The sequence below is a fragment of the Leuresthes tenuis genome, unplaced genomic scaffold, assembly GCF_036924035.1.
Source record: "Leuresthes tenuis unplaced genomic scaffold, fLeuTen1.0.hap1 SCAF_9, whole genome shotgun sequence".
In the NCBI taxonomy this organism is placed as follows: Eukaryota; Metazoa; Chordata; class Actinopteri; order Atheriniformes; family Atherinopsidae; genus Leuresthes; species Leuresthes tenuis.
Window position 1 is genome coordinate 24,858,884 of NW_027325363.1, and position 27,889 is coordinate 24,886,772.

Genomic DNA, 27,889 nt, shown 5'->3' on the forward strand with positions numbered 1-27,889 from the left:
AGGCAGCCGACATCCAAAGAGGAGCTCTGGGATGTCCTTCAAGAAGCCTGGAGAACTATTCCCGAAACAAGTTAAATATAATCGCTGTACCTCATTTTTGTAATATTTAAAAAAAGAAATATGGGTTGGCTCAAAACCTTTGCACTGCACTGTATACAATCTTACATTTTACTGCTTGAAATTGTGAGAATCAACCTGTGAAATGACAACCAAACAAAAGTCAAACATGTTAGCCGTTAACACTAATCTACCGTTTCTGAAGACCAGAGAGAACAGCTGACATTTGCTGAATGATTTTCATACACGGGAGGAAAATGACAACAGCTTTATTTTTTATTTCAAAATGTTTTGTTTTTTTTCATCTTTATTTCAATTGTTGGGCCCAGGCCTTTGACACATCTGAAAGCACCCACATGCTCTACGCTGAAACTGGAGTCTAAGTCAGCATACAGCCACAAAGCCAAGTGTTGAATATGCCATTTCAGTCTTGTTGAATACTGAGGGCTGAATGGTGGTGGTGTGGGGGGGGAATTCCAGTACAACATCTTTAGTACAGCATCATGCACAGCCAGTGGAGCAACATGCTTGTTCAATGTGGATGGAGAAACAGTGGCTCTTAGCGTTATCGGACCGTTGACTTAACTGTCGCCCTTTATCAACTGTTGTTTCGCTGCAAATGTAGAACAGCTGTGGTTTCATCAGTTTTGCTAAGCCCCACGAAGAAATCTATCACACCCAAAGCACTCCAACACCCGCAATGCTTTGCACTCACCATTGTACTGGAATTATAAACCCTGTGAACAGAAAGGCTCAAACACAAAGAGGAGGGGGGGACAATAGAAAGACTGACGGATGTGACAAGTTTTCAATGTCAGAGGGCATTTCCACCTGAAGCAGACTAACAGCGGGGCCACATGGCACACCAAGCTCAGTGACCAAAAGGGTGAGAAAGGGAGGGTTTTAATCGCCCTCAACTCCAAGTGGGTGACAGAGATCAGCCGGCACCTCACAAAGTGCACAAAACACAGGCTTTAATGTTCAGTTAATGCTCTGCCATTCCCTTTCCTCGCTCCTGCAATGCTCACACGCCCTGCACATTTTTAGCAGTCAGAAATACTCAAATTGTAGATGCAGACTAAAAACAGGATTAACAGATCCAGAGCTATTACAATGACATTCCTCCGCTGTACAAATTGTTAATTATCCTACAGGTTAGCTAAATGTGAGCTGGCTCTTTTAAGTTATGTACAAAGAAACCCACCAGCAACCATTTCAGCAGTAAATGAAATGCAAAAACAACGTCAACTTTCTTATGGTTTAAAAAGTAATTTGATTACAATTAACCAAAAACATGTCGTTTAAGGTAATATATATAATATATATTTATGTCAAGGTTAAACAAAAAAAATTCTACACAAAAAAAAAGGCATATGTACATGTTCACCCTGTCCAAGAAAACAAAAACACCCAATTCATGGGCTTTATCAAATTTATACCTCACATCCTTCCCTCCTCTCTCAATGGGGTTCAAGTGCTGTGTCGTAACAAAGCACAAAGGAGGTAAATGGTTCTGTGTGATGTCATCTGAGACCTTGTTCCCTGTAAAATGAACCACTGATGCTTTGTTGGATGAAGGCATAAATGCGAACTATAGCGGTTGCCGTGTGGCGCATGAATTTTCCCGTCTGCGGCACTGAATGTAGGTGCCAGACGGAGCAGACCGTCAGGTACAGCCATGGATCTGTCACATTTCAGGCATGCGCCATCCACACCAATGTTCAACTTGCTCGTACCGTTTTCATCACGTTCAGTTGACATTCTTGCAGCATGTGTTTGTGTGTTTTTCGGGAGATTCATGTGTGTAAACGTGTTGACTTTTGATGCCTGCGCTATCAGGAAGTCTGCCTTACTTTAAATGCATGAAAATTTTTGGGTCACTGTTTGATATGACTGTTGTGTCAATATATACCATGAATGTCACGATGTGCAAGAAAGCAGCAGCAACTACTATTTTCGCAATTCTTTTTGAAGGAAAAAAGACTGAAGAAAGAAAGAATCTTAGATGTTCTGAGGGGCAGAGCAGCTGGCGACTTCCAGATGATGGTACGTTTGTTTTTATTTGTTTCTCAGTTTTTGTTCAAAAACCAGAACAGCAGCTGCTGATGGGTCCATAAAGCAGACATTGTCTGGATGTGGTCCAGACCAGGTCCTGGTGGCTCCTTTATGCACCTTTGAACTCTCAGGCCTCCTGGGGTGCAGGCCTCTTAAGGTCCCTGATCTGTTTGACCAGGTAAGTCTTTTCATCATTGAATTGTTCGTCCTCTGTTCTGTCGTTCTGGAACTTGCTGAGAAACTCGATGAGCTTGGTTTGGTTCTTCAGCAGGATATCCAGGATGGGCTGCGTTTTGTTGGGGTTGGCCACAAACACCTGGTAGTGGGCGAAAAGAACATCAAAGTAGTTTAGATCTACAGCTACTGTATGGAGGGTCTCTGCAGGTGTCAATTTTAAGATAATAATGAATACAATTTAAGACCCATTTCACAACCATACTGGCAAAAAACTATAAAAGGCATGAAGGAAACTCAGAGGCCCGGAATTACTTGAAATGTATAGGATTTTTTTTTTACAGCTCTTTCACATTGGAAATGTGACAAAATGCTTAACCCAACTAAGAAGCCTCATTTTTGAATTGCAACACTTATATGTAAACAAAGTGATGAAGAATAAGTGGATTGTGAAGGGCTATGTTAATGGAGACGTGAAAATACAGTAATTACAGTAACATTAGGTCACGTTAGGTGCACTAACATCACGTTAGGGTTTGTCATCAATTTCGGAATTCCAAAAGCAGAATCCAGAGGAAAATACACCGTTAACGGGACGTCGCTTATATGGAACAGCAGCTGGTCGCGATGACAGAGAATACATGTAGTCAGATCTGAGTTTATGTGTGTTGGTAACGGCGCACACGGACGATAGACACCTGCCTGGGTGTGAACACATGCCGGGTGCACCGTGCTGCCGGTGATCCCCCTGCTTCATCAAAACACCACGGAAAAAAAGATGTATCACCACACTGGGACGCACACACAACAAACTAACTAGTTGTGCTCGATGAATTCTGACCGGCGTCGATACATTTTTAAGACCTTTCAAAATCATATTTAAGACATTTTATGAAAATTTTAAGGCCTTAAATTCAAATGATTGGATTTTAGACGTTTTAAGACTTTTTAATACCCTGCAGATACCCTGTGTATGTCCCACCATCTTTGATGTGAACTACGTTTTTGATACAAGTGTGATAAAGGGCTCCACTGGGCTTCTGTTTTCTGTGGTTTTGCAGCCTTTGCAGCTTAATCAAGAGAGCAGATGCCTCTTAAAGCACCACTTTTACATGCGAAACACCTAGACAACGTAAAGAAAAAAGTAAAAATGACTCCACTTTTCAAACATGTGCTCATCACTGTTACAAATACAACTGATATGGGGTGGAGCTTGATATCTTCTCACTCAATCGGAATCCAGCTCTGAATACACATTCATATTCCCCCATCAACTCATCTAAAGAAGTGTGTAAGCAAAATAAAAGTTTTGTTTCCATTTCTCAGTTTGGGTTTGATTCAACTTCAGCTCGGCACAGAACACAACTCCCCCCATGCTAAAACTAATTTTCTCAGAGGATCTTGCAGTCGGCGCCATAAGATTACTTTTTGGCTCCGACCCCAAGAAAGACGACTCAGACAAAATGAAAGGAGCCTGATCAAAGACACCATGTGTAACACAGCTGACAGATCATTCTCTGTCGAGCCCACTTATCTCATGGAATCGTGCTGATCAGAAACTGTGGGACACAGCCTGCAGGAGACAGTGTGATGACATTCCTTCATGCTGTCCCATTTATTTTGTGTATTTACATGCATCTACATGACAATAAAAGTCTTAAACTTAATCTTATATGCTTGTCCCCTGGGAGGTAGTGACCAGTTAAAGCCCTCAGAGCACTGAGCGCAAAACTGTTACAAGACCAATGGGAAAGTATTCAATCAGGCTGTAAAACCCGTTAAAACACACTACTTCACAGTCTGTGCGCATCGTCCCGTTGCCCGTGGGCACAGCTGCTACTTTCATGTGGTTTCTTAGTTGAGCTGGCCGAGGTAGTACTAAAAGAGCTCCCGATACTATGTACAACTGCTAAACCACACACACAAAAAAAAAGAAAAGAGAAAAGCTGAGTTGTACCATGTGACAGAAAAGCATGCCTCTGTCTCACACTCTTCTCTCCTCTTGCAGTTCTCACTGCATATTTTCGTAAATCTGAATCACCAGATTAGGTACATGAAAGAGAGATACGTTCCACTGCTACACATGTGCATCCTGGTTAGTTGTACCACACGCTCAGAAGAAGAACTTTCCTTAAGTAGAACGCAGCATTGGTCCTAAGTCAAAATGTCTGCTGTGACACAGCTCACCACTTAATGGATTCCAAGCAGGCTTTTGCAATACTGATATTGATGGAGATCAGTGATGGGAGAAGTAATACCTTAGATTCATCGAGACATGGATGAAGAAGATTCTGAAGCGATTCACAGGTTATCTTTCTACATGCCTAAGTGATGAGGTAATGTTGATGGAATAAGTGGAAGTTAAATAGCAGAAGTGAAGCGCAAGCAGGTTGACTCGCCATTCCTCTTTCATTTGTTTTATTAATAAAAGATATTTCAAGTAAATTAATTTTGGATTGTTACAAATACTTTGCTTTACAAGGACAAAGTTACTTACAGCACACAGTGAGAAAAAAAGAGAAGTGCCGTAAAGAACTTTCTGAATCCAAAAATCTTCAGGCGCTGACAGATTCTCACCCCTAATGTTGATGTTGTTCATTTTCAGCATACAGTGCAACCCCGCTGTGTTGTCCAAACTGAAATCCTCCACAATTTCATCTGCAGTAATTAGCTGCAAGTCCCCTTCTGCTCTCTGACCAGATACCAATTTTTCAACTGCCCCCATCTCCCGCTGTTCAGTGCAACTCAAAGCTTGCCAACGTCATGCACACATCTAAAGTAAGGCTGAGGAACATTATTGGAAAAGCGCCCAATGTGTTAATGACTGAATGCCGTTGCTTTTACAAACTAATGAAGCCATTAATAATGTGAATCTTGTGTGAAAAGGGCTCTCGTTAAAAAAAATAAAATAAAAAATGACTGCAGGAGGAGAACTATGTTACTCTGAGTTTGCTGCTTCATAAGAGGAAACAGAAATCCAATAATTGTTGGCTGATTAGGCCACTTTTCACGTGTCAAATGGTTTAACGCTTATCAAATGCTTTGGAGCACGTACACATGAGTCTACAGCCAGAATTATTTCAATCAGGCTAAAAAGTATCAATTAATGTAAACATAGCTAACATAAATAATACCAATTCTGTTTGTATCATACAATGAACTGATCTTTGATAAATCTTGGAACTTGGCATGGACTCATGTTGCTGGAAGACGTCATTATACTTCAGCAGGTCACAGACTAATAACCGAATGTATAACACACAGGTTTGTCCTAAGAGCCCGATCAAACAGCACCAACCGTGATATTTGTTGATTTCAGACTCTTAAACTTTGTCTACTATTTTTGTCCCCACCCTGTTATTTTGGCAGCAAAATATCAATGTGGGATTGATTTTTTTGGCTGTATGACCATCTCAAAAATAGAACCAGCTATCAGAACCCATCCCAATAATAAACCCAACATTATTTTTCTTCCACAGAGTACAGCCTTACCATCTGCTGGGTAAGGTTGCAAACTTCCCCAGTGCTTTGATATCTATCAAAAACACATCTTACCTTGAAAACATGGAAAGCTTCAAACTGGATGTTGCGACTCTTGTCCCGTAGCAGGTTCATCATTAGCTTGAGATTCTCTGGCTTGCTGATGTATTTCGTCATTATGGTGAAATTGTGCCGGTCGAGAAGCAACTCCCCCAGTAACTAAATTATTTTAGAGCGAGGAAAAGAAACTACGTCAATCAAAACTGTTCAACAGACAAACTGCCCCAATTCATTTCCTTTAACCAAGAGTAAAGTGTTATTACTGTTATTACTGATTCAAAACCTCCACTTTGACTTTCCAAACTCACCACACTCAGTTAAATACTCCCACTCTTTTATAAGGTTTATAAACATCTTAATATTCAGCCTTTTGTCATTATCTGACATTAGCTGACAAGGACTGCACAGTGAAAACACAAAGAAAGGGAAGAAAACACTAAAATGGCTTTAGAAGACGTGGTGATCCTTTCTGTCCAACCACTAGATGGCAGTAATGAAAAGGCAATGGAGTGATTTTGAGAAACCTAACACTTTCTAACAGACAGCAACTTTAAATAGCTTACTGAATAGAGTTGCACTTCTATATAACCTTTTTACTAGTATGAACCCGAGCCCTTACCTTGAGGGACTGCCGTTTAGTCACGTAGTTTTCTGAGTGGAGCAACTTCTCATACTCACTGAAGAACTACAGGAAGAGGGAAACAGGTAGCGAGGAAAAAAGGAAAAAAATAGTAGAAGTTAGGGGCAAGAGAGAGAGAAAGTCACAGCTTACACGTTAATATTCTTCTACGGTATCAAAAGACAAGGGCAGGATAAAAATATATATAAATAATTTTCCCCTCACAGACTGACAGCTATTTTGTGTTTTCAGCCCGCAAATTGTGTCCCAAATGGCCGGGCTGAAGCTGTTAGGAGACAGCCTGCCAACAAGCTGAGCTGACAATCTGAGTGTTCTTCTGTGCTTTTTAGTTATAGCAAAAACAGTATTAACTCCAAAACGAATGCTTTAACCTGCTTGTACATACAGCAATTAAAACAGAGAGTAATTCATTTTCAGTTCCATTCATCTATTGCGCTGCACTATGAACTCGTCAATATTTTTTAACCATAAATAAAGCGTAATAATGCCTTTTGATCTAAATCATCTGTTCTGTTAATTGCAATAGTAAGTGGTCAAAAGATGCGATTGCTTTAAAGCTTTTCTGCCTCACCCTGGATCAACCCATTCCATCACGTTTTACTCCATTCGTGGACTTACTCTGTCATAATGCTGCTCCAGGAACTCGGCACTCAGTAGCTTGTGTCTTGTGAGGAGGTCCTGGAAACCGAGAGCAATAACAATCAGACATGGTGGTTACGACCAAGCCAGCTGAATCTGTTTTTGTGAGATCTGAATACTAGTATTCATGAAGACGTGGAACAAATAGTTGTAGGAATACATTTAGTCATTGTGCTGGCTGCACAGTGGGAGCAGCCAAGGATTTGAGATGGACCCGCTAACACCTGAGGGACAGCTGCTCCAAAATACCAGCTCAACTCTAAAAGCAGGCTAAACACTCAGCCCAGTACTGACTGTAGTTTAAATATAAAACGTGACTCTCCATGACTTTCTGTTGATAAAAGTAGAGCCAGTTCCAACATTTGCTGTTTGAGCCTTTAGGTAGTTTCAGTGTGTTAATTGGTACAATGTCAACAAGCCACCAACAGGTAGCAGCTAGAAGGAAACGGGGACACTCCAGTTAGATGCCAGCCCACTGCATCACTGCTCAGCCCGAAAAGTATGCTATCGTGATACTTTAGAAATGACACTTTAAAGATTCTTCTATGAAGAACTCGCCTGCTTTAAAATAGGAGTCACGTATGTTTAAGAGGAGCGAAACAATATGGCTGACTTACTTTGAAAGTGGCAAATGCATCTGAGGCAATGTCGAACGTGGACATCTCCACGTATCTGAAGAAGTCGTAGAACTGCTCTGACCACAGCGTGATTTTAGCCAGCGGCTCGTGTCTGATACATTCCCTCAGCATAATACCGCAGTTTAGAGCAATGTCTGCCGACTCGTACCTGAATGAAACAGCAACATAAGGAATCATCTTCTAACACCAAATCCTATCTGAGAAGATGTTTCTCTTCCTAAAACACACGTGAGTGAGCAACCGAACACTCAGCATTACTACAGTATACAATCCTACACACAACCAGCTGTATTTGTTAATTATGTCAAGCGGTTAATAACTTAGCAAACTGTGCATTTGTGCATATATTGTGTACAGAATACAAGCGGGATTACAAACAAATAAAACTACTTCAGACATTCAAATCCTATGTTGCTTTGTGTAGCAGGTAATCTAGCAAAGATCCAGCAATAGATCAGGGAGGAACAATGAGAAGTAGTGACTGAGCTGGGTAAAGACTAGCGGTGTTTGCATGATGACACAGCATTAATTAAATCCACTGTGCAATGCACAACAAAGGAAGTACCCATTGGTGCAATCACAGTGAGAGCATATGCACAAAGTAGTGGCTATACAAGTAAAGTGCACAGTTACAGATTGTTCAGCATCTCTGGGCTTCAATGAGCAACAAAAAGGACAGAAAAGAAAAAAATTACACGCAAACGTTGTGTAAAAATGTGTGCAGGATTACCGTGTTGTGTGCATGTTTCCTTACCCCTTAAGCAACATGAAGAGAATGTTCTGCTGTGTACAAAGGTACTCTACAGTGGGTGTCCGAGTACCGATTTGGCGTCTCAGGATGTTGTTGAAGATCTGCGCTACATCTTTTTTACCCTGTTGGTAACGGACAAATTATTCATCAAGCTTAAATACAACAGAAACGTGTTAATATAATGCAACAATGAAACAGAACAGAGCAGGGGTGAAAGCAAAAACACGGTTCTAAATGTTAGGCGTGGTGTGTTCTGTTGTTGGTGTTTTAGCATTGCCAAAAATTATATCAAAAGATAAAAGCATTTAGACATTATATGTCCTGTTAATGAAATGGTGATTCACTTTCACATTTTTAACTTGCTCTCTTGTGATTCTTAACCAGCCACTTCTGCTGAACAGGGAGGCATGTAAAAGAGGAAGTGAGAGATCTCACAACGCAATGACTCATGCTGTGAGATAAGGTGAGTCAGGGAGGCCTGCGGTGGCAGTTGCCCACAGCAGCAGTCTGACAGATTGTGGTGTGTTGAGTTTACGTGTATTTGAACACACAGGCAGACCTGACCCAAAATAGCCAACTGAACAACAATTTAGTAACATACGTGCAACCCATTTACATAAACCGTATTGTTACGCTGAGAACATAACTTAGATGAGGTGTGACTTCTACATGACCTCTCAGTGATAAATGCTTTCCCATTTAATTTCCTGTCCTTGCCGTCTCAATAAGTCAATACTTTTTACTCTGCTACAACAGATACAAAGTCTCACCTCAAAGTCGATAAGCTGCAGGTCTGCTATCAGGGTGCTGAGTAAGCCGCTGTTGTAGAGCTCCTGGGCGAGCTGGGCCACTGCTTCCGTCTGGGGCTCTTTTTCATTGGTCCCATAGAGGATCTCCTTCATGGCTACCAGGCTCTTTGACACCTCTTCTGCAGCCTGCATAAAGTCAAATGTCAATGAACGCCGATGCAGCGCAAAAGCAACAATCCCGATTTCCAAATATTCAGTTCAGGCTCTCACACTCCTCTTAAATTAAAAATCAAAGCTTGACATTAAAGCCCACTCGATATGTTTGTGCTCACTTGTGTCACTTAGAAATGGTGTAATCACACATGGAAAGCATGTCTCTATTATGTGGTACGGTAAAGCTCATTGGAATGTACAGGTAGAAATATCTTAATTGATCAGCTAATGTTTACAGAACACAGAAGGAGGAACTTAAACTAAGCGGAAGCAAAGCACCTGGAGAGTCTACAGCACGCACGAGATAGCTGAAAGAGAAATCCGACCGGCACCTTCTGCATTTAAAGCTAGTATGTGAAAGCACTTTGGCTTCTGTGAGGAGGAACGAAAACATTTTAGAAACAAGAGAAAATACGAGGCAGCATGTTACATGTTTCGAGCCAAGGAAGGACGAAAAACACCCAGCTGTGCTCCAAACCAGAGGACCTACACCCCAACTCAGAAAGGACGAAGCAAATTACAAACTCTAAACGACCATTTTTAATGGCAAGGATTTGTGTCCATCTGTGCTGTGCGCTTTGGAGCCGAGATACAATGTTCCATCTCGAAGATGTCTGACTGAAACTGTGATTGCCACCACAATGAGAACAAGCTCAAAGTCACAGCAAGCAGGACAGCTCTGACATTTGATTGTGTGCCTGAATGCCACAGAATCTTGTCACCATAAGGGCATAAAGAAATAGAAAAACTGCTCTGAAGCCAGAAAATAGTCATATGGTAAGAAAATAAAAAAAATACAAACATTCAGATGTATTGATCATCATTTTATATTCACATCGCGGAGCATCATTACCTGTGGGTGTTAACAATATCTCTGCTGCAGCACACATGCATCGACACACTTCCCTCTTCTAAGATGTCAATTTATGTTAATTGTGGAGATATCATTCGGACAGGGATCGCATATTGTGTGCATGACAAAGTATACATAAGCATGTGTATTAACTGTCAGTGTGGATTTACACATACTCCACAGGGTGGAGATGAGCTCTGTAGTGCTCAGTCAGTATGATCACTCTCAAAAATATATTCAACCCGCTTGGACTGAAATTCTAGCACAAATTCAATCAGCACAATAACCGCTCCACGCTTGTGAGTCACCCCGGATAAAAGTGCTTGCTAAATCAAAATAATATAACAAAAATGTATTAGGGCAAGTTGCATTGTTTCTGTCACCACAGTTTCACACACGCTGTGAAGATAAACAGCTGATCACGCCCACATGCAGAGCATTCTGTCTGCAGTGGAAGATACGGACGAGCTGTTCTGTGCTGTATCGTACCATGGAAGGGAAAAATTGATCACATCTGAGCTGATGGGCGTATGAAGTGTGTTATCGCAGAAAGTTTCATTCTAGTTTGTCAAATATAATGCTGACATGTTTAATAATGATCAGATGGATCTTGGCCCGTTACAATTTTTACATATAATCAGCCCTTTTGGAATTATCCAAGCTGACTATGATTATTCTAAGGAGTTGTTCGTCCTGCTGTACAACTTTCAGGTACAAGGTGTTTTCTCCAGCAGCCTAATTGCAATCTGGTGAGCACTTATTCATATTAACATAATGGATTAACTGCAACGCCAAATAACAGTTTCACAGTGGGCACACTTTGCTTTTAAACCAAATGGGGAAAAAAAGGGAGCCTAATAACTTGGAACCAATTTGGTTTGCAGTAAAAAGATAGCAGCTTACATAGCTAATAAATCATACTTAAAAGTACTGTTGGGATAACATGAGGAGGACAGACAAAAAACTAACTTAACAGTTCACCGGTTATTTGTATGGTATTCAATTGCCTGTAAAAATTTCAGGATCATGACAACGCTTGCATTAACCCCAAATATTCAGTATCTGTTGGGGTCCTCTGGACAAAGTTTCCTACCTGATGCCATGCATCACACAGGATAAAGTCACAAATTAAGAGATTTGACCTACCTTTTCTGCCTTCTTATCAGAGATATCATGCTTCTCAAGCACCGTCATACTGTCCTTAAGGTTCTTGACGATGTCCGCCGGTGACTTGTGGGACTTGCCAAAAGGAAAAGGCATGGCGGAGAGTTTCCACGAGCGACCAGGCAGCGGACTGTCCACCTAAAGGAGAAAATGTCAAAACAGTTCCATCTTTGTTTCACTTTTAAAAGTACAATATAACTGAAAAGCACCACGGCTATAAAACAATATACATGCGGCTAGTTTTGATACAAAACAGTGTGTTTAATTCTAACAAAGACCCAACACCTAGTATTCAACACTAAAAAAGGTACAAACACACTTTTGGTGAGGTGATGTGCACTTGTATGTCAAATCCAGATGTGACCTTTAATGCTTTACTGAAGAGTGCTACGATCTTGCATTTCTTCTGCTCATAGTCAGTAAATGGTTAACCATGCAATATTTACAATGAAACAACTATAATTCACTGTGACATCAACTCATACCTTTGTTTGACCCACTGGTTTTGCAGTGGTTAACATATCCAAGTAGTCAAGTTGCACATCGAACTTTAACAGGCAACAAATGCAGGACTGTAAACACACCCTTCGAATCTTATCTCTGTACAAGAGCTTATAACCCAGGATAAGAGAGATCCAAGAAAAGGCATGCATAGTAGGAGAGATGCATGTGATGACTAGATTGCTCTGGTGCTCAGTAGAAACTGACTGACAAGGATCCTTATCTATATGATCCCCTGACTCTTCCAACCACCTAACATACACTGAAGGGTAAAAGCCAAATACAGAAGGAGGAACTCACAATAGGAAAGTTAGAATCCGCGATGGAATAACATGACAAGATATTTTCATCCGAGTCTGGAGTAGCATATTCTTATCACATATACAGCATTTTAAAACATCTGTTAGTCCAGTCTGTGTCACTGTTTGCACAGAACACTAGTCAATCCTACATTAGCAGTACCTTTAGTGCTGCCGTGATCCCCTAAACTCTGCACATAAATGGAGCAGTCACACACTTCTTACGCTGTGGAAGGGAGTCCACATTTAGAACGCAATGCTGGGGCCAGGAATAAAAACCAAGCAGCAGTCAAGTGGGAGGTGCAGCCCTCCCTTTATTTATATAGATATGATGGGTCATGTGTGACTCAGGTGAAATATAAAACCGTGTTTCACCAGTGACCTACGCACTAAAGTTCACCTGCTTACATCTTTACTGAACAAGACACGCATCAAGTTGACCAGGTGGCCAAATCCGTCTTTTCCACAGCCTAATACTCGTTAACGTAGCCAGCAGGTTACAGAACCACCTCTTTCCTCTTGACCCGCTTCACAATCAGTGACGCAGATAGGAAGGCAACACATATGGCAGGTTCAATGTCAACAGGCCACTCTTAAACCTCTATGACTTCTTTACTAATCAGAGATCTCGTGCCGAAGCAAAACCAAAGACAAATCCTAATCACCAAATGTTGTTAGAATACAAGTTATATTGCTGTTTCAATAAACTTTTTCAACCTCTCATTATTAGGAGAACTACTACAAAACAAGATGTCCCATAATCTTCTATCTTTTCATACATAATGGGAGAGAAATTGGCAGATATTTCATAGGAATTTGAACTCAATGTGTCAGTTTGTTACATAGTATCCCACTCTAACGATAAATTTAAAAAAAAAGAAAAGAAAGAAAGAAAAGTATTAGAGCATAAACGTATCTGCAGTATCTGACAATCCCTCTCAGGCTAAAATTTCACGGCTCACAGAATTTGGTGTTACACTAATGAAACGCAAACAAACGTTAGCGGTGCTGCGGTGCTGCGGTTCCGCGTCCAGTAGCTAAACTCAAACCGGCGCAGGCTCTCTCTGCAGAAGTACCCAAGCATACTTCAGTTTTTTTTTTGGTTTGTTTGTTTGTTTTTACGACTACAAGTGCCAATGTGTCCTTAACTATACTTGCCTTCTGGGAAACAATCGTAGCAGAGTCAGAAGCCCTCGCTAACGCCAACGTCTCCCCCACAGCAGATGCTTCACAACCATCTAACAGAAGGCTAGCAACCACTGCGATCAGCCACCCATCGCTACTCCAGTAATCTAACCAGTTTATTCCCGTGTAATGTAAATATACTTTCGGTTAAATTTACATTTAGTACCTAATGCTGATTTTTTTTTTAAATGAACAAAGAACTATGGCCCGTAAGCTGCCCAATATGAACCTGACAGTGAGCACCGCCCATCTGTGTTATCCATGCTTGGTTTGTGATGGTGTGAAGCCTGCTAACTTCGCGCAATGCTAACAAAATGGATACGAACTGTGTAACAGAGTCGAACAAATGCAATTGTCCAATTCAGATTGTTTCTGAATTGGACGCATAGTTGCTTAAAAAAAATATTCAGCGTCACTCTACATTTGATAGTCAACTTTGTCTACTGGTAAGCTAACGTGGCCTAAACATTTCAATCACTGTCCACCACACAGTTGTATTGCAGGCTTGCTTCTCAAGTGTATTTCATGTCGACATATGTAAGGCCTCAGAAGGCCCAATGCTTACAAACGTTGAATAACAAACCCCGCCACGTTCAACTTAACTGAGAATTTAGGAGTTAAACTTTAGATAATTATATTTACAACGTAGAAGAGACATGGTTGGTTAGCTAACTTAGCCTAATGCTAGCAAGGCCTGACAGTGGTTCCTCGCGCTGCAGCTCTGAAACTCATGCCTGTCTTTAGCAACCCTTAACAGCAAGCTAACTTTAGCTGAAACAATTACACTCAATGAGTGCTGTCCAGCAAGCTAGTAAATATTAATTCAAAGCATTTATACATACACAGAGCACAATACCTTGCAAATGGCGTTATCACTTGCTTCTCCTGAATTATGAAGACAGCAAAGGCAACTCAGGTACTCCTTTAAACAGAAACCACTTTGTTTTGCTTGCTCGTCACCTCCCTTGTCTCTGCTGTTGATGGTTGTGTGGCCCCTGTTACCTCCTAGTTCTTTCTCTGAGTCTGATGGTAACGATTGCACAGCGGAACACTTGTCACTGCAGCTGTGTCTACCGCCTCCCCTGGCTGTTTGATGTCATGGCAACAGCAGTGGCGGTTGCTTGCTGTTCATGACAAGCGACCGCAAGAGGGCGCCATCTCCTCGTGGACAGTCACACGGACCTTTCCGGATGCACCTGTCCCTTGATGCTGATGTTCAATGATTTTCCTCATGTTCTTGTTCAGTATCCTTTATGAAGAGCACGGGAAACACAAAACCCTGCCATCCTTTTCAAGACATATTGTCTTGTTTGTCTTTTGATGGGTGAAACTAACCAAGACCACACTTTTCAAACATTTTAGTTACTTGAACCATAAAGGTCATGTTAATGTTTAAGCTTTAATCATATTCATCTGCTCAACTGAGGTCAATATACAATTCTGCTTCCCTATCTTTATTTGATGCCACAACAACCAAATACATGATGTAATTGGTTAGAAAAGTATGCAAAAATTACATATATGTGACTTTCTGAATGCTGCAGAGGAACACAGATCCTTTCCTGCCTTTTTGGATGCTGAGACTGCTTTTTGTGGTGAGGTGGAGCCAAGACTGACTGTCATAAGAAGTTGGGCAAGTGACTCAGCTGAAGTTGGTGCCACAAACTACAGGCAAACTCTGAGGCGGACGATAACTCACATGTAGTGATAACTGGTGGAAAGAATAATCGTGATGTCGGTGATGGCTGGGGAGGCATGCAGCTTACAGAAGCCTGACGAGAGCTGGAGGGAGCAGATGCAGGGTGGGGTCGCTGTTGCTGACAAGTAGCTGCTCTGGCTGGCTACACTCTGAGGCTAACATTGGAGCTCCAACATAAATTAGCGCACACTTAGTTATCAATATATTGATGTGAGCTAGATTCTTCTTGCTCTATCTGCATCTGTTTTCATCACTTCTTTTTGGATCATAAGAAGTATACATGCTTTGTTTTATATATGGGGCAGTTTTCCCTCAGAACAGAAGAAAAAGTGAACCATCAAGATTTGACTCTCTTACATACGCACGTGCATTAATGCACAGCAGTGCCTGTAAGTTTGTGAACCTTTAAAATGGCTTTCTGTCTGTTTCTGTATAGACATTGACCAAAATGTTGTCTAAAATAGATAAAACAGAACCAGACAAAACAAACATTTTATTTATTCAGGGAAAAAACATCTTTGGAAAAGTATGCTTTCAGTATCTCCTGTGTACCTCAGTCATGCACATCAGCTTGGAGCAATGTCAGCCCATACTGTAGAGAACAACTTCAGGTCTTATGTTGGCGACTTTCGTCACGTTAGCATGCATGTGCTTTTCTCACTTGACTGACAGATATGCCAATCTACTTTTACAATTGAAACTTCATTAAAAATCCCATAATGGTGTCAAAACGTCCTGCTTTAGATGTAACAAACACCTTGCAAGGTTCCTCTCTGTAAAAGATTAACTGTCAATCTAAGAGGTTCACATACTTTTGCTACTCACAGATATGCAATATTGAATCATTTCCCACACTGAATAAGTTTTTTAGATTTTTTTGCCTAGTTTGTTTAATAGGATTCTTTTTATGTACATTCAGGACATGTATATAGGTGTGATAATGTTTTAGATCGCATTCATGCAGAAATATAGAAGCATTAAAGGGCTCATAAACTTTTAAGCATTGCTGTGAGGAGGCTGCACTCTGGGCAAACACAGTGCCGGATCATCCAGTAGGTAAAGTGGAAATGAAGCCCAAAGAGATCCAAGAACATCAGTCTCAAAATGTGGCAATGAATCAGTAGGAGAGGAAAATTTAAAATAGGATGTTCATATTGTTTGGCTCTTTTTCCATGTATCCTCTCACTCTATCATGTTCCCGTTTTGAGAAAAAAGTACAGCCATGACCACGTTTAGCCTCCCCAAACACTGAACTGTGTTGCTGATCAGAGTGACGGATGGTGCCAAACAGTTTTGCATGTTTTAAATGTATGTTGCTAGCTGAGACAGAGATTTTATCATTCTATAATGACGTATCAACAACGCTGGAATGACAGGGATGCACTGGACTGCACAATATTTGGAAGTTAATCCCTCAATTCTTCATAGCTACTTTGCCATGTTTAGGGTTGCTGGAGCTCAGCTTTACATCAATATATCACTATAAAAGCAAGTATTTTCATAACTAACATTAAATTGTTGAATTATTTGAATTTGGAGGAAAAATTGTGGCTTTATCAGTTTTTCTCTTTATCTATCAGATACTCCTTATTTATTTCTTAAGATGATGAAAACTCAACTTCAAAAACACATTTTGCAGGCTAACCCACAATCAATGTTTTCCTCAAAATAAAGATTGAGTCAACTGCCAAAACCTCTCATCTATATTGACTGGATATCAGTTTGTCCATATATTTTAAGTTAAAAAAACCTACAAGTTTTGTTCAAGGACATCCAAGTTGAATTATAAGTTTTGTATTTTTTATTGAAATGAGCAGAGTTGATTTGACTAAATAAATAAACTCCAGAGTGCACTTGAACTGAAAACTACTCGATGGAAAGTTCCTATGTCTTGGATTTTTCAGACAATCATTGATGATGCTGTGAAACAGCAAAGTGATGATAATATTCATTTCATCCACACGAAAGAACTATGCAGCACCCTGAGTGTGGCTGCAACTAATCACATTGTTGTATACATCTGCTGTAACTCTCAGAGTAAACATACCTAACATAACTGAAAAGGATCATTTCAAGTTCAGCTGTAAAGCATCTTAAAGCCAACCCAGCTTTCAAAAAGCTAACAAATGTGGTTAGAACTAGTGAATAAAACTAAAAAAACAGAGCATAGAGACGCGGATTTATTGCAAAATAGGAGACAAGCACCAAAAAGCAATTACAGTTCTTTGAAGTCGGCGGACTGATAGAAGGTGGCTGCAAGGCAGGCAAACAGACAGGCTGCTGACTGAGTGATGGCAGGTGGGACTCATTGATCAGCTGGTAGTGCAATCTTTTAGGACATCGTAAATCAGACAGTGTGAATGCAGAAAGAAAAACAAAAGTACAAACTTTAGTTCTTTAACTTGAGTTGACCGAAACAGTTGTCACCAGGCCGGCATGAACAAAGATCTTGCGATGAGTGAAGGAAAGACCAAAGCTGATGTACTGCAGGCTGATTGTGTTCAGGTGAAGATAATGATTTCCAGGGACCTGGAGATCACCCTCCAGCACAAAGAGACAAGTAAAGGAAGACAGACAAGCACACAAGAAGGGGGTAGGAAGTAAATAAGGGCATGAAAACCCAACAAAGGGGCAGGAGTGTAACAACAAAGGTGAACTAAAGTCCTGGTATTAAGAATAAATAAAGTTGCCCTGTCTTGAAATGTTTTGGCACAAATTTGGTACAAATCTTGATGGTATATAAGTTCCATTATGATTTCAAGTTTGCCATCAGGAGTGGAATTAGGCGTGTTTACCTATAGGGTTTCTGGATTCTTGGTGCTCAGTGAAACAGTCGGACCTAGTGGGAAAAGACACATTGATAACAGATAACAGATTGATACGTAACATGTTTGGTTTAAGTCATTTCACAGGCGAAAGAAGGAAACAAACAGAAACACAAATAGAAAAGACGATGGTTCCATATAGTTTTCCCCCTTCTGCAGTGTTCTTAGGCCCACGTGCCTATGTGTTGGCTATGGATGAATTCGGCTGTCCGAACTCAGCCACATATTCACCAGAAAGACACACTCCAAATCAGTTCTTTCTTTGGATCCCACTAGCCTTCACAACACTTTTGTTAACTCGTGTCAAAGCCAGTTTATGTTATTCATGCCACCATTGGCCACACAACAGACGCCATAACCCAAGTTAGGCCCTGCTCATGATCTTTGGTCAATGTCTAGCCCACGGAACACTTGTGAGTGCCATAATTGAGCCATAAACACCAAGTGTAGCCCAGATTAGGCCTAGCTGTGTCTGTTATGGTACCATACAAAATAATATGTTGTGTATTTTCTGAGGACGTGATGATATTAATCGTTCAGGTTGTATGTATGATCTATCACACTTCAGACACTGGTCATGACCGGTCACCTGCCAAAGCTTCTGCGTCCTCCTCCTTCTCCTCCTCCTTGGCCGGACTGTCCAGCCTCTCTGAATGTTACTCTCTTCATGCTGATTAGGTTTGGATGAATAGCGCCCTTTGTTTGGCCTCGTTTCCCACGACCCGGAATTCGCCTGCCAGTCGCGTGGCTCTGAAACAGGGCCCCAATTCTGAGTTTGAGGGGGGTAAGAGGGGGGACATCTGGTCAATCTGACATCTGCTCGCTTACAGTTAACAACAAAATGTCTAACATTTAAAAACTCGGGATGTGATCAAAGCAGCTGCTTTCTGAGGTGCGCTGTGTGTCAGCGGCTGCCCGCACAGCCTGCCGTTATTAAAGAAACAATAATCACGATTATAACAGAATGAAAATGACAAATCTGACTTTCCTAGGAAAACGTGTGCTCTCGGGTGATTTGTCAGCCTATTATGTCTTCCCGTGAGCTTTTAGGAAACAGGTTTCGAACTTTTTGTACAGTGTAGTGTAATGTTGCGCTGGACAAGAAAGGGCGAGGGGCTCCCCGGAGTAAAGCACGGTAATTGCACACTCTTGTTCATCTCTGGGAGAAAAAGGAAACTCCAGATTTTCTGTCCTGTAGGGTGGATGGGTGGAGGGGGGGCAGTGCATGGTTTCAGGCTGGACATCTGTCGCTTTTTTTTTTCCCCCTTTTTCCTGGGCCGGGTTCTCCTGGTCACTGAATGGAGCCAGTGACCTGTCAGTCTTGACTGATGGGACCCCATGTGTGGGAAAATCCTGCAGGCAAAGAGTTGAAGTATTCACATGCTAATTGCGCCCTATAAATAAGAGGGTCGTGCCGCGCCGTGGACCCTAGAGACGAGCTGAGGTTTTAGAGGAGAAGGGACAGCAAGAGGGAAATCATGACTGCCTCTTCTACGGCGCACAACGTGGAGAAACATCCCAGTGCAAAGGAGGAGAGAAAGGTATTTCACACTTGGATATGCGGTCGATCACTTTCTGTCTTCTGTTGAGAGCACTCACAGTGGGCACCACACGCTTTATATGTGTCTTCGCTTTTCTGTTTGTTCATTTTGCCTTCATCTGAGCGTTTTGTTGTTGCGTTTACAGTTGAGAAAGCCGCTCATCGAGAGGAAACGACGGGAGAGGATAAATAATTGTTTGGATCAGCTGAAAGAAACCGTAATCGGAGCGTTCAGGCTTGACGTGAGTACGACCACGCGTCTTACCTCCTCTACAAGTAAACAACGGGGGACTGAGGCAATTTAACTGTAAGATTTATTTTTCTCTCAATAGCAATCGAAACTGGAGAAAGCAGATATCCTTGAGATGACAGTAAAACATCTGCAGAACATCCAGAATAATAAACTCAACGGTGAGGAACGTGGTGCTGTGTGCTCGTTTTTATCACATCTGTGGGTGATCTTATTGGTGATACTCACCCTGCAATATGTTGTCTAAATCCCCTGATGACGTGCATTACGTAGAGACAGTGTGTGATAAATGATAAATAAATAAATCCTCGAGGGTCTTTCATTAAATCTGTAACATCCATTGACGTATCTAACATTAGGCAGCAGAGCGCAGCATCCGCGTGTCAGATGTTAGGCCTGCGTGTTGTGCGTGTGACACCTGTTAAAACGAAGTGAAGCAGTGCTTAGAGTTGTGTTACTGAGGATGCTGGCTGGAGATGTTTTAAGCAAGCTGTGGATTTTTCCTTTCACACACACACATGCACACACATATATAGCGTCAAATGACAGCGGCATTGAATGCAGATCGCATTGTCACCACTAGGAGTCGCTGTGACACATAAATCCTAATTTCTCCCCTCTAATTTCCAGACCCAAGTATAGGCCTGGAGGCCCAGCAGAGATACAGCACAGGCTACATCCAGTGCATGCACGAGGTTCACAACATGCTCCTCACCTGTGACTGGATGGATAAAACTCTGGGCTCCCGCCTGCTCAACCACCTCCTCAAGTCCCTGCCCAGGACCATCGATGAGGGCACCCCCACCCGTCCCACATCCAGACATGAGATCCCTCATCCTGTCAACCAAGTCATCCCAGGCACACCCATCAAGGGGGACCTCCTGCCCGGGAGGCAACCCCAGATGGAGAGTCCCAACTTCCATGTGGCTGGGCAGCAGGAGAGGCTGGCACTCCACAGCCCTCACCTGGGGATGCTGGAGATGTGGAGACCCTGGTGAACTTGTGGATCGATGATCTTGGTTGTTCATTTTTGTTAGACCATCCTCTGTTATGTATCTTATAGATATGCTGCTCAAAAGACAAACGTGGGGCGGTTTTGTTCCAGTGATTATTATTGTAGTTGTGCTATAATAATTCTATACAGACCTTTTCTCAGTACTTCCCTTAAGAAGTCGACTTCTTGTAGCCTGCATTATAGAAGGCTCTTATTAATCTTTCATGTATTTATTGTATTAACAGCTTTATTTATTTGATATTATAAGGCATGACTTTCCCTCTTAAACCACTTGCTTGGCATTGCATAGATTTCTATATCTTCCTTCTTTGCTTAATTATTAACCTAAACATTAATAATAATAAAGCCTGTTACAGAGTCACACTGATTTTATCAGTTTTATTAATTGTTATGTTCATCTGCACTTTCTGTTGTAAATACTGTTATGACATTTCGTCTGTGGTGTAATGCAAAAGGACACAAAAGACATCATACAACATCTTTCCTTTCCAGTTCGAATTAGCATTTCACAAAACCACAATCCAAGAATCCCTCAGAATGGAATTATACCTTTGCTTTCTAGGTATGAGTCAATATTCCTGTTGTGAAAAAGGGCCGGTGAACTAGGAAACAGACCTTTGTAAAGCCAAACGATATTTTAGAGAAGCTAACAAATCAATGAATACCTGGAAAATTATTAATTAAAAATAACCCAATGAAACATATCACATACGGTGACACAAGACCAGTTCTGCAGCTCAGTTGTTGAACCTCATTGTTTGCCATAAGTAACTCAAACACAATGCTTGTCAACCAGAAATGTGAGCCAAAGTTGGTAACAAGCAGAGGAAGTTGAACTCCTCCAAGCTAGGCTACTAGCTAAACCTCATTCTTCTTATTTGACTCTGTGATACCAAACAGCTAAAAAGATAATAATTCTCTGACAGCAGACATTTGGACTCATGGCAGGTTGTGTCTGAGGAAGCTCTGATGGCAAGCCAGCATTCACAACACAACAACCAGCTGAGCTAATTGAAATGAAGTTGTTTAATGTCATCAACATCATGTGCCCTACAACAAGATAACTACTGTGGGAAAGTTCAGTAGAAGAATGCTGAAAACAAATGGAGGAAGTGTAATTCAGCCCTAATTCATTTTGTTACATACACCTGGGCTGTCGATACTGTGACATGTCAAAAATATCTTCTGTGAAAAACTTGTTGCTTTCTGATATCTGTGTGCTAGCTAACATGCTAATAAGCTAAGAGCTATGTCAAAGGGCTGCAGTGCCCTTCATAATAGGCCTTTATGGCATATCTAGAAAAGCTCACGTAACAATATAATGAACGATGTTATGTACTTTTGAGACACATCCACTGTTGTTTGTAACACCAGTGCATTTCTTACATCATTTCCCTTCAAATCAACATCAAGTCTGAAGAGTAGCCTACTGAGTAGCCTAACTTTGTTTCTAGAGATAGCTATGCTCCCTTCAGGCTTTTCAAATTCCATCTGCTGATGCTTGAAGGGCTACAAAAGAAATTTCAGTCTTGTTACTTTCACTGGGTTGGTGATTTGTGGGCTTAAAACCTGGGAGATAGTACCAGGTGACACATCTTTATAACATATAGACGATTAGGATAATGATAACTATGAATTAGAACAGCATTAGGCCTACAATTCATGGTCATGAAGATTTGCCTCAGAGGGCAAGTCCAAGGTTCATATGAAAAGAAGCATGAGTGAAATATGTGGCTGAGACTGAGAAGTGATTTTATTTTCTGCTTGAGATTAAAACACTTCATCAATTTAGATTCTGATCATAATTTAAAACAGTTTGATCCAAGAAACTAATATGAATCACCAGTCCATTTTGAAAGAAAAGTTTGAGGTTATTACAGCAACAAAGTTTAGAGGAGAGAAAACCCCAATTCAGCCATAGGTTTTTAACAGACGAAACTTGCATATGGCTCATGCATTTTTCCGTCGTTGTTGCCGTTATGATTGGCCACGTGAAGCCAGGTGGCGGGTCTGAAGAAAGGGAGAGAAAGACAGAGGAGGGGACGCCTGGTCCCTCAGCGGAGCTCTGCAACAAAAGCGAACCGAGACAGCTGCTCTCTCCAAAGTCCACACCATTAAATCTCGCAAACGAGCAGAGATCTACGAGTGGCGAGGTGCCAAAAAAAAAAAAGAAAACACTTCAAAGGTCTGCAGCGCTTCCTTCGTTTTGTGGGCACTGGATCTGTATTTCTATGGAAATTACTGTGGGAATTCCGTGCGTAAAGAAGCAACTGAAAATGCATCTCTTGGTTTACCTGCAGGGCTGTTCCAGAAGCAGACTGTTTTTTTTTCTACCGAACAGACCAATCTGCTCTATTGTGAGGATAATTAATAATAATAATAATAATGTGTACAGAACAAGTACAACAACGAGTGCAATGAGTTGAGGGCTCCAAACATTAAAAAAAATAAAAAAATAGAAGGTGCGCAGAGGACCATCCAAACACTGAAGCAGCCTTTTCCATAACAAGCTTGCACTTGTGCAGTGTGTTTAATTAAAACATGACAGCCTCATATTTATCATATTTACACACACACACATAACATACAACAATGTGTGTTAATAACAAAATCATCTCTCACACAGCAGGGCAGACAAGAGCAGGGCCCTAGCACAGGAATAAGAAGCCATAAAAAAAAACAAGAACAACAAACGAGGCGCAGACCAACACCTGTCGCTTTCTTTGGAGAAGGGCCCTTAATTCCCCCGGCTGATTCAGTTTAGGCCGAGGGGCCGCCTGGAACAGCTGCCAACTGAAGGCATCGTGTTACATCCGCCAAACAGTTGATTAAATCTGCTGAGGCTCGGACACAAAAGCCACAGAAAGAAGAAGGGGTAGGGCAGAAAAAAGTTTCTGATGACATGTAGCTGAGTAAACTTGTCTTTCCGTAAACCTAAACAGGTAGCAACTTACAGCTGCTTATATAGGTATAAAGCACTGTGTCGAAGAAAGTGATCAGGGCCATGCAAATCTTACAGAGTAAAGGTTGCTTCTGGCCAGAACGATTTTATTTATTATATCAAAATTAAAAATGGAAACTAGACATCACAGGCAGTCATTCTGCGTCAGCATGCAGTTTGGCATCTGGTTTGAGGTCCACACTGCTCATTGGTAACAGGAGAGTGGAAAAACAGCGCAGTCGTTCCCCTAACCCAACGTATTGTCTGATTAAAGCCCTTCCAGCTCCTCTTGGCGCAGACAGAGGCTGACCACAGACAAAAGGAGCGAGCCCTCATTGGCTCCAGCCATGTGCGCGCTGTTGTCCCCCAGCGCGAGGAGCTCAGCCCCTATTCACATGTTAATAAGCCCCTATAAATACTAACAACAGCCACTCAGGGCCAGCAGCACGACTCTCTAGGATTGCACAATAAACACTGGGCGCCTGGCCTCGCCTGCGAGTCGGTCGGGTTTGTTCTGCGTGTAACTGGTTCCGTTTGCCAGCTGCCGCCTGCGGACGACTCCAGAGGCGAAAGCAGCACAGGAAGAAGCCACAGACGCAGCGATCCAACCAACATGGCTCCTTCAGCTCGGCCCAACAGCACCGGAGTTTTCATGGAAGAAGACGAATCCTATTACGGTATTCAGAAAGCGGACAGAAAGGTACAGAGAGGCTGATGGTGGCATTTTGGTTACATACACTGATGCACCTGTCACGCTGCATCCTCAGTGCTGAGAAGCTAGAGATGTTTGGCTTGAGAGGAAACCTGATAAGATTTAAGTTAATTATCACGTTTGAGAAAATTTAAATCGGAAACAGACAGGGGGATAAAGGATGCGTTTTCATTTACGCACACAGACATCGTGCATGCATGAGGACAGACACTGTCTTTGAATCGTTGCTTGTCACTGACAGAACTTTTCTGTGTCCTGTAGACCAGGAAGCCTCTGGTGGAGAAGAAGAGGCGAGCCCGCATCAATGAGAGTTTGCAGGAGCTGCGGACTTTGTTGGCGGATACTGACGTGAGTAAGGGGCCCACATACTGGATCTAAACTCTTCTGATCCAGTAGTGTTATTTAGACGAATATAAGGGGCCAGCAGAGGCAGAGTGTGATTCTAAAGGAGCTGATCTTATTGTTTCCACAGTTTCATTCCAAAATGGAGAACGCAGAGGTGCTGGAGATGACAGTGAAAAAGGTTGAGGACATTCTGAAGAGCCGAAGTCAAGGTCTGTCCAGATTTGTTTAGACTGTCACCTTCAAGCCGGCCAATGAAACAGCCACAGGATACAGCCTCTTTACAACGAGCAATTTCAGTGTTAGTGTTGTGATGATGACAGGTGCTGAATTTCCAGGATAAACGAGCAAAAATAGTGTAGGCCATGCCTCAACGGAATGAAAGCCTTTATGAAGCCCGGGAAGTTATGACATTGACATTGTACAGATGTAATGCTGCTCTTAGTCTATACTGGAACAATCAGACCAGATTTACACAAATTTTGCATTGAACAGTTAACTGATTTAATGAACCGAGTACCAATTCTGCAGCTTAGTGCATAATATAATCAGAGGCATGTATCTTGCATCTATTCTTTAATATATTTGAAAAAAAGTGTCTCAGTGTAATTGTACATGTCATTGTAAGTGTATATGTTACATTACTATTACTGCAAGTACACATTGGCAGCAGTATTGTGCTGTATGTGTAGCTGAGGAAAAGAATTATTACTTTATAAAGTGTTTACGCTTTTTTTTAATTGATTTCAAAGCTGCATATTTTATTTAATGATGATACATTTAGTTTAAAAGTCTTAAAATGTACTGACTGAGAATCATCTCATTTTTTTTCATAAATAAATGTAGCTAGTGGAATACAAATAGAATGTTTTGTCCTGTAAATAACAAGTTCAAAGTATGGACTACCAAACTGTAGTCTGTTATCGATGCACAGAACAGTACTGAAAGGTTTTGGTATTCTTTTTTGTCTTCTCAGAGACAGACACACTCAACCAAGAAGCCAGTGAGCGGTTTGCGGCCGGCTACATCCAGTGCATGCACGAGGTCCATATGTTTGTGTCCAGCTGTCCGGGGATAGACACGACAGTGGCAGCCGAGCTCCTCAACCATCTGCTCGAGTGTATGCCCTTGAACGAGGAGCACCTGCAGGACGTGCTGATGGACCTAATCACTGACACTTCTGGCAACAATAGCAGCACTTGGCTCGGAGGCGGTGAGGTGCTCGGCACAACTCTGGCTTTTCCTGGAGAAAGGAGCCTATCCGGTGGCGACGTCTCGGCTCTGTCCCCAGCCTCCTCCACCACGTCCTGTGAGGACTTGTGCTCTGACTTGGACGAGACCGACAGTGAGCACAACCAGAGTACAACAGAGAGCATGGATAACACAGAGGCTTTGAGCATGCCCACCTTGACCTACCCTCGGTCCATGTGGAGACCTTGGTAGGGTCTTCGACAGCCAGAGTGGATTTTCTTTTGCGTGATTCTGAGTTGCCTACTGAAAGGAAAAATTCCACCCTACAACTTGCTGTAATATTTCTGGACTAATTTGTGGACTCAGTTAACCACATGCACTGATTCTCTTAAGGATCCCTGGACTCCCCACACTGAATTCCAATTTTTAAAACCTGCTCTACAAGAGAGTAAGGGAACAAATTAGCATCTGGCAGATGCTCCAGCTGCCGAATCAGCCGTGGAACTGCTTATCACTCCGTGAGACTGAGGATTTTCCATGCACCCCTAACCAGATGCGATGAGTTTACATCCATTCCTCTGCATTCTGGGAAGTGTAGGAAATCACTGAAAAAGTATAAATAGAATTTTCAAGCTGCTGGAACAACAAAAAGCTGAAAACGTTCCTGAGGTGTTTTGCATATCACGCACCAAAAAAAGGTTATTTTCTATGTTAAAGGGTGGACTTTTCCTTCTCTGTTGTAACACCCCGACTGTCAGTCCTCTGTTGAGACTTCTCTTCACATCTGGAGGAAGAAGAAGAAGAAGAAGAAGAAGAAGAAGAAGAAAAAAACTTTCTTTTAAACACTTATAACCCAACAAAGGACAGAAAAGGACCAGTACCAGATGGTCACACTTGTTTTGTGTAACTGTGTATATGGCATTTGTATTTTAAGAAAAGCTCTTTTTAGAACCCAAGACGTTTGGCAATGCCTCTGATTAATATAAATATTTCTATGATATTTCATAAACTTCTGTAGTTTAAAGGATGAATAGCCGTCTTGAGACCACTTAATGTTGTACTGATGTTTAGAAATGCAAGTAAAAAGTCTGAATTTGATTAATAAAATAATGTAATCGAAATGCTTTTGGCTGGTGTGAATCAATTTAGAATCCCAGGGCTTTAGAACAGAGTCATCAAACAGGATCAATTCTGCTCTAACTGTGAATATACGAACTTATACTTTACCTTTAATGAGAATAAGTTAAACTAGCACAAAGCAGACGATTATCTCTGGTAGAACATCAGAAATGTATAGTAGCTAGCTTTAGAAGTCAGTATCTGAACTGGTTAGACTTTTATGTCTTGAATCTGCATCAGGATGCGCTCGTGCACGCAGATGAAACAGTCGCACCACCCGAAAAGTGTCTTCATCCTCACCTCATTTACAGGGATCGTTAACAAATCCCTGTTAGATCCTGTCTGGACCAGCCGTCAACCAGCTGAGATCCTCACAGCGGCGCGGCTCCTCGTTTCTGTACTGAAATCAAACGAGGCTGGTTTATCTCGTCAAAAAGCACAATCAGCCTTTCATATTTCACGACATAGACTCAGTTGTGAATACTCACTTGTACAGAACCGCATGCTGCTCGTTTTCGCTGTATAACAGGTGATCGTGGGAGAACAGACTAATCAACAAAGCCCGGGAGAGGAGGAAGCGGTGGATGACCCAGGTGTGAAAGTCAGAGGAAACACGGTCAAATGTGACGTGATCAAAGCTGTTGGGCACCGTGTGACAGCAAAGTGTTAGTAATGTCAGTGAAGTTAGAAAAACCAAGAGAAAAGATTACCATTCTTCAAAGCGACCAGTCAGAAGTTTCTTTGAAGCTGACGCTTTGACACAGGTTTATTTTTGAGGCCAACTTTCCTGTTTATGC

General features: G+C 41.7%; 3 protein-coding genes across 4 annotated transcripts; 2 read left to right on the plus strand and 1 right to left on the minus strand.

Annotated features, from left to right (window-relative positions):
• Positions 1 to 310: 310 nt before the first annotated feature.
• Positions 311 to 14,535, minus strand: cab39 (calcium binding protein 39). Of its 2 annotated transcripts, none has more exons than XM_072392982.1 (9): positions 14,315 to 14,535; positions 11,456 to 11,611; positions 9,265 to 9,429; positions 8,498 to 8,616; positions 7,723 to 7,891; positions 7,085 to 7,144; positions 6,446 to 6,511; positions 5,842 to 5,985; positions 311 to 2,428 (listed from the first exon to the last, which is right to left on the minus strand). In XM_072392982.1, exons 2-9 carry the CDS (start codon positions 11,567 to 11,569, stop codon positions 2,240 to 2,242), a joined length of 1,026 nt encoding a protein of 341 aa, XP_072249083.1. In that variant the 5' UTR covers positions 11,570 to 11,611; positions 14,315 to 14,535; the 3' UTR covers positions 311 to 2,239. The 2 variants fall into 2 exon arrangements, with proteins under 2 accessions (XP_072249083.1, XP_072249082.1); XM_072392981.1 differs by having other exon boundaries at positions 14,301 to 14,353.
• A 4,749-nt stretch (positions 14,536 to 19,284) lies between these two features.
• Positions 19,285 to 21,085, plus strand: her8.2 (hairy-related 8.2). The gene is made up of 4 exons (XM_072391778.1): positions 19,285 to 19,523; positions 19,669 to 19,764; positions 19,855 to 19,933; positions 20,403 to 21,085. The coding sequence occupies exons 1-4, from the start codon at positions 19,461 to 19,463 to the stop codon at positions 20,768 to 20,770; spliced, it is 606 nt and encodes a 201-aa protein (XP_072247879.1). The 5' UTR covers positions 19,285 to 19,460; the 3' UTR covers positions 20,771 to 21,085.
• Positions 21,086 to 24,181: 3,096 nt separating this feature from the next.
• her13 (hairy-related 13) lies at positions 24,182 to 27,058 on the plus strand. The gene is made up of 4 exons (XM_072391779.1): positions 24,182 to 24,428; positions 24,702 to 24,788; positions 24,913 to 24,994; positions 25,759 to 27,058. The coding sequence occupies exons 1-4, from the start codon at positions 24,342 to 24,344 to the stop codon at positions 26,223 to 26,225; spliced, it is 723 nt and encodes a 240-aa protein (XP_072247880.1). The 5' UTR covers positions 24,182 to 24,341; the 3' UTR covers positions 26,226 to 27,058.
• Positions 27,059 to 27,889: the final 831 nt, after the last annotated feature.

Bases quoted from the DNA above. Each gene is read 5' to 3' on its own strand.
- cab39 (XM_072392982.1), bottom strand. From the start codon at position 11,569: ATGCCTTTTCCTTTTGGCAAGTCCCACAAGTCACCGGCGGACATCGTC. The intron at 8,617-9,264 runs GTGAGACTTTGT...CGTTACCAACAG, and splicing joins TGCAGCTTATCGACTTTGAG to GGTAAAAAAGATGTAGCGCA. The intron at 7,145-7,722 runs GTAAGTCAGCCA...CTCGGTTTCCAG, and splicing joins ATGCATTTGCCACTTTCAAA to GACCTCCTCACAAGACACAA.
- her8.2 (XM_072391778.1), top strand. From the start codon at position 19,461: ATGACTGCCTCTTCTACGGCGCACAACGTGGAGAAACATCCCAGTGCA. The intron at 19,765-19,854 runs GTGAGTACGACC...TTCTCTCAATAG, and splicing joins TCGGAGCGTTCAGGCTTGAC to CAATCGAAACTGGAGAAAGC. The intron at 19,934-20,402 runs GTGAGGAACGTG...TCTAATTTCCAG, and splicing joins CCAGAATAATAAACTCAACG to ACCCAAGTATAGGCCTGGAG.
- her13 (XM_072391779.1), top strand. From the start codon at position 24,342: ATGGCTCCTTCAGCTCGGCCCAACAGCACCGGAGTTTTCATGGAAGAA. The intron at 24,789-24,912 runs GTGAGTAAGGGG...TTGTTTCCACAG, and splicing joins CTTTGTTGGCGGATACTGAC to TTTCATTCCAAAATGGAGAA. The intron at 24,995-25,758 runs GTCTGTCCAGAT...TTGTCTTCTCAG, and splicing joins TCTGAAGAGCCGAAGTCAAG to AGACAGACACACTCAACCAA.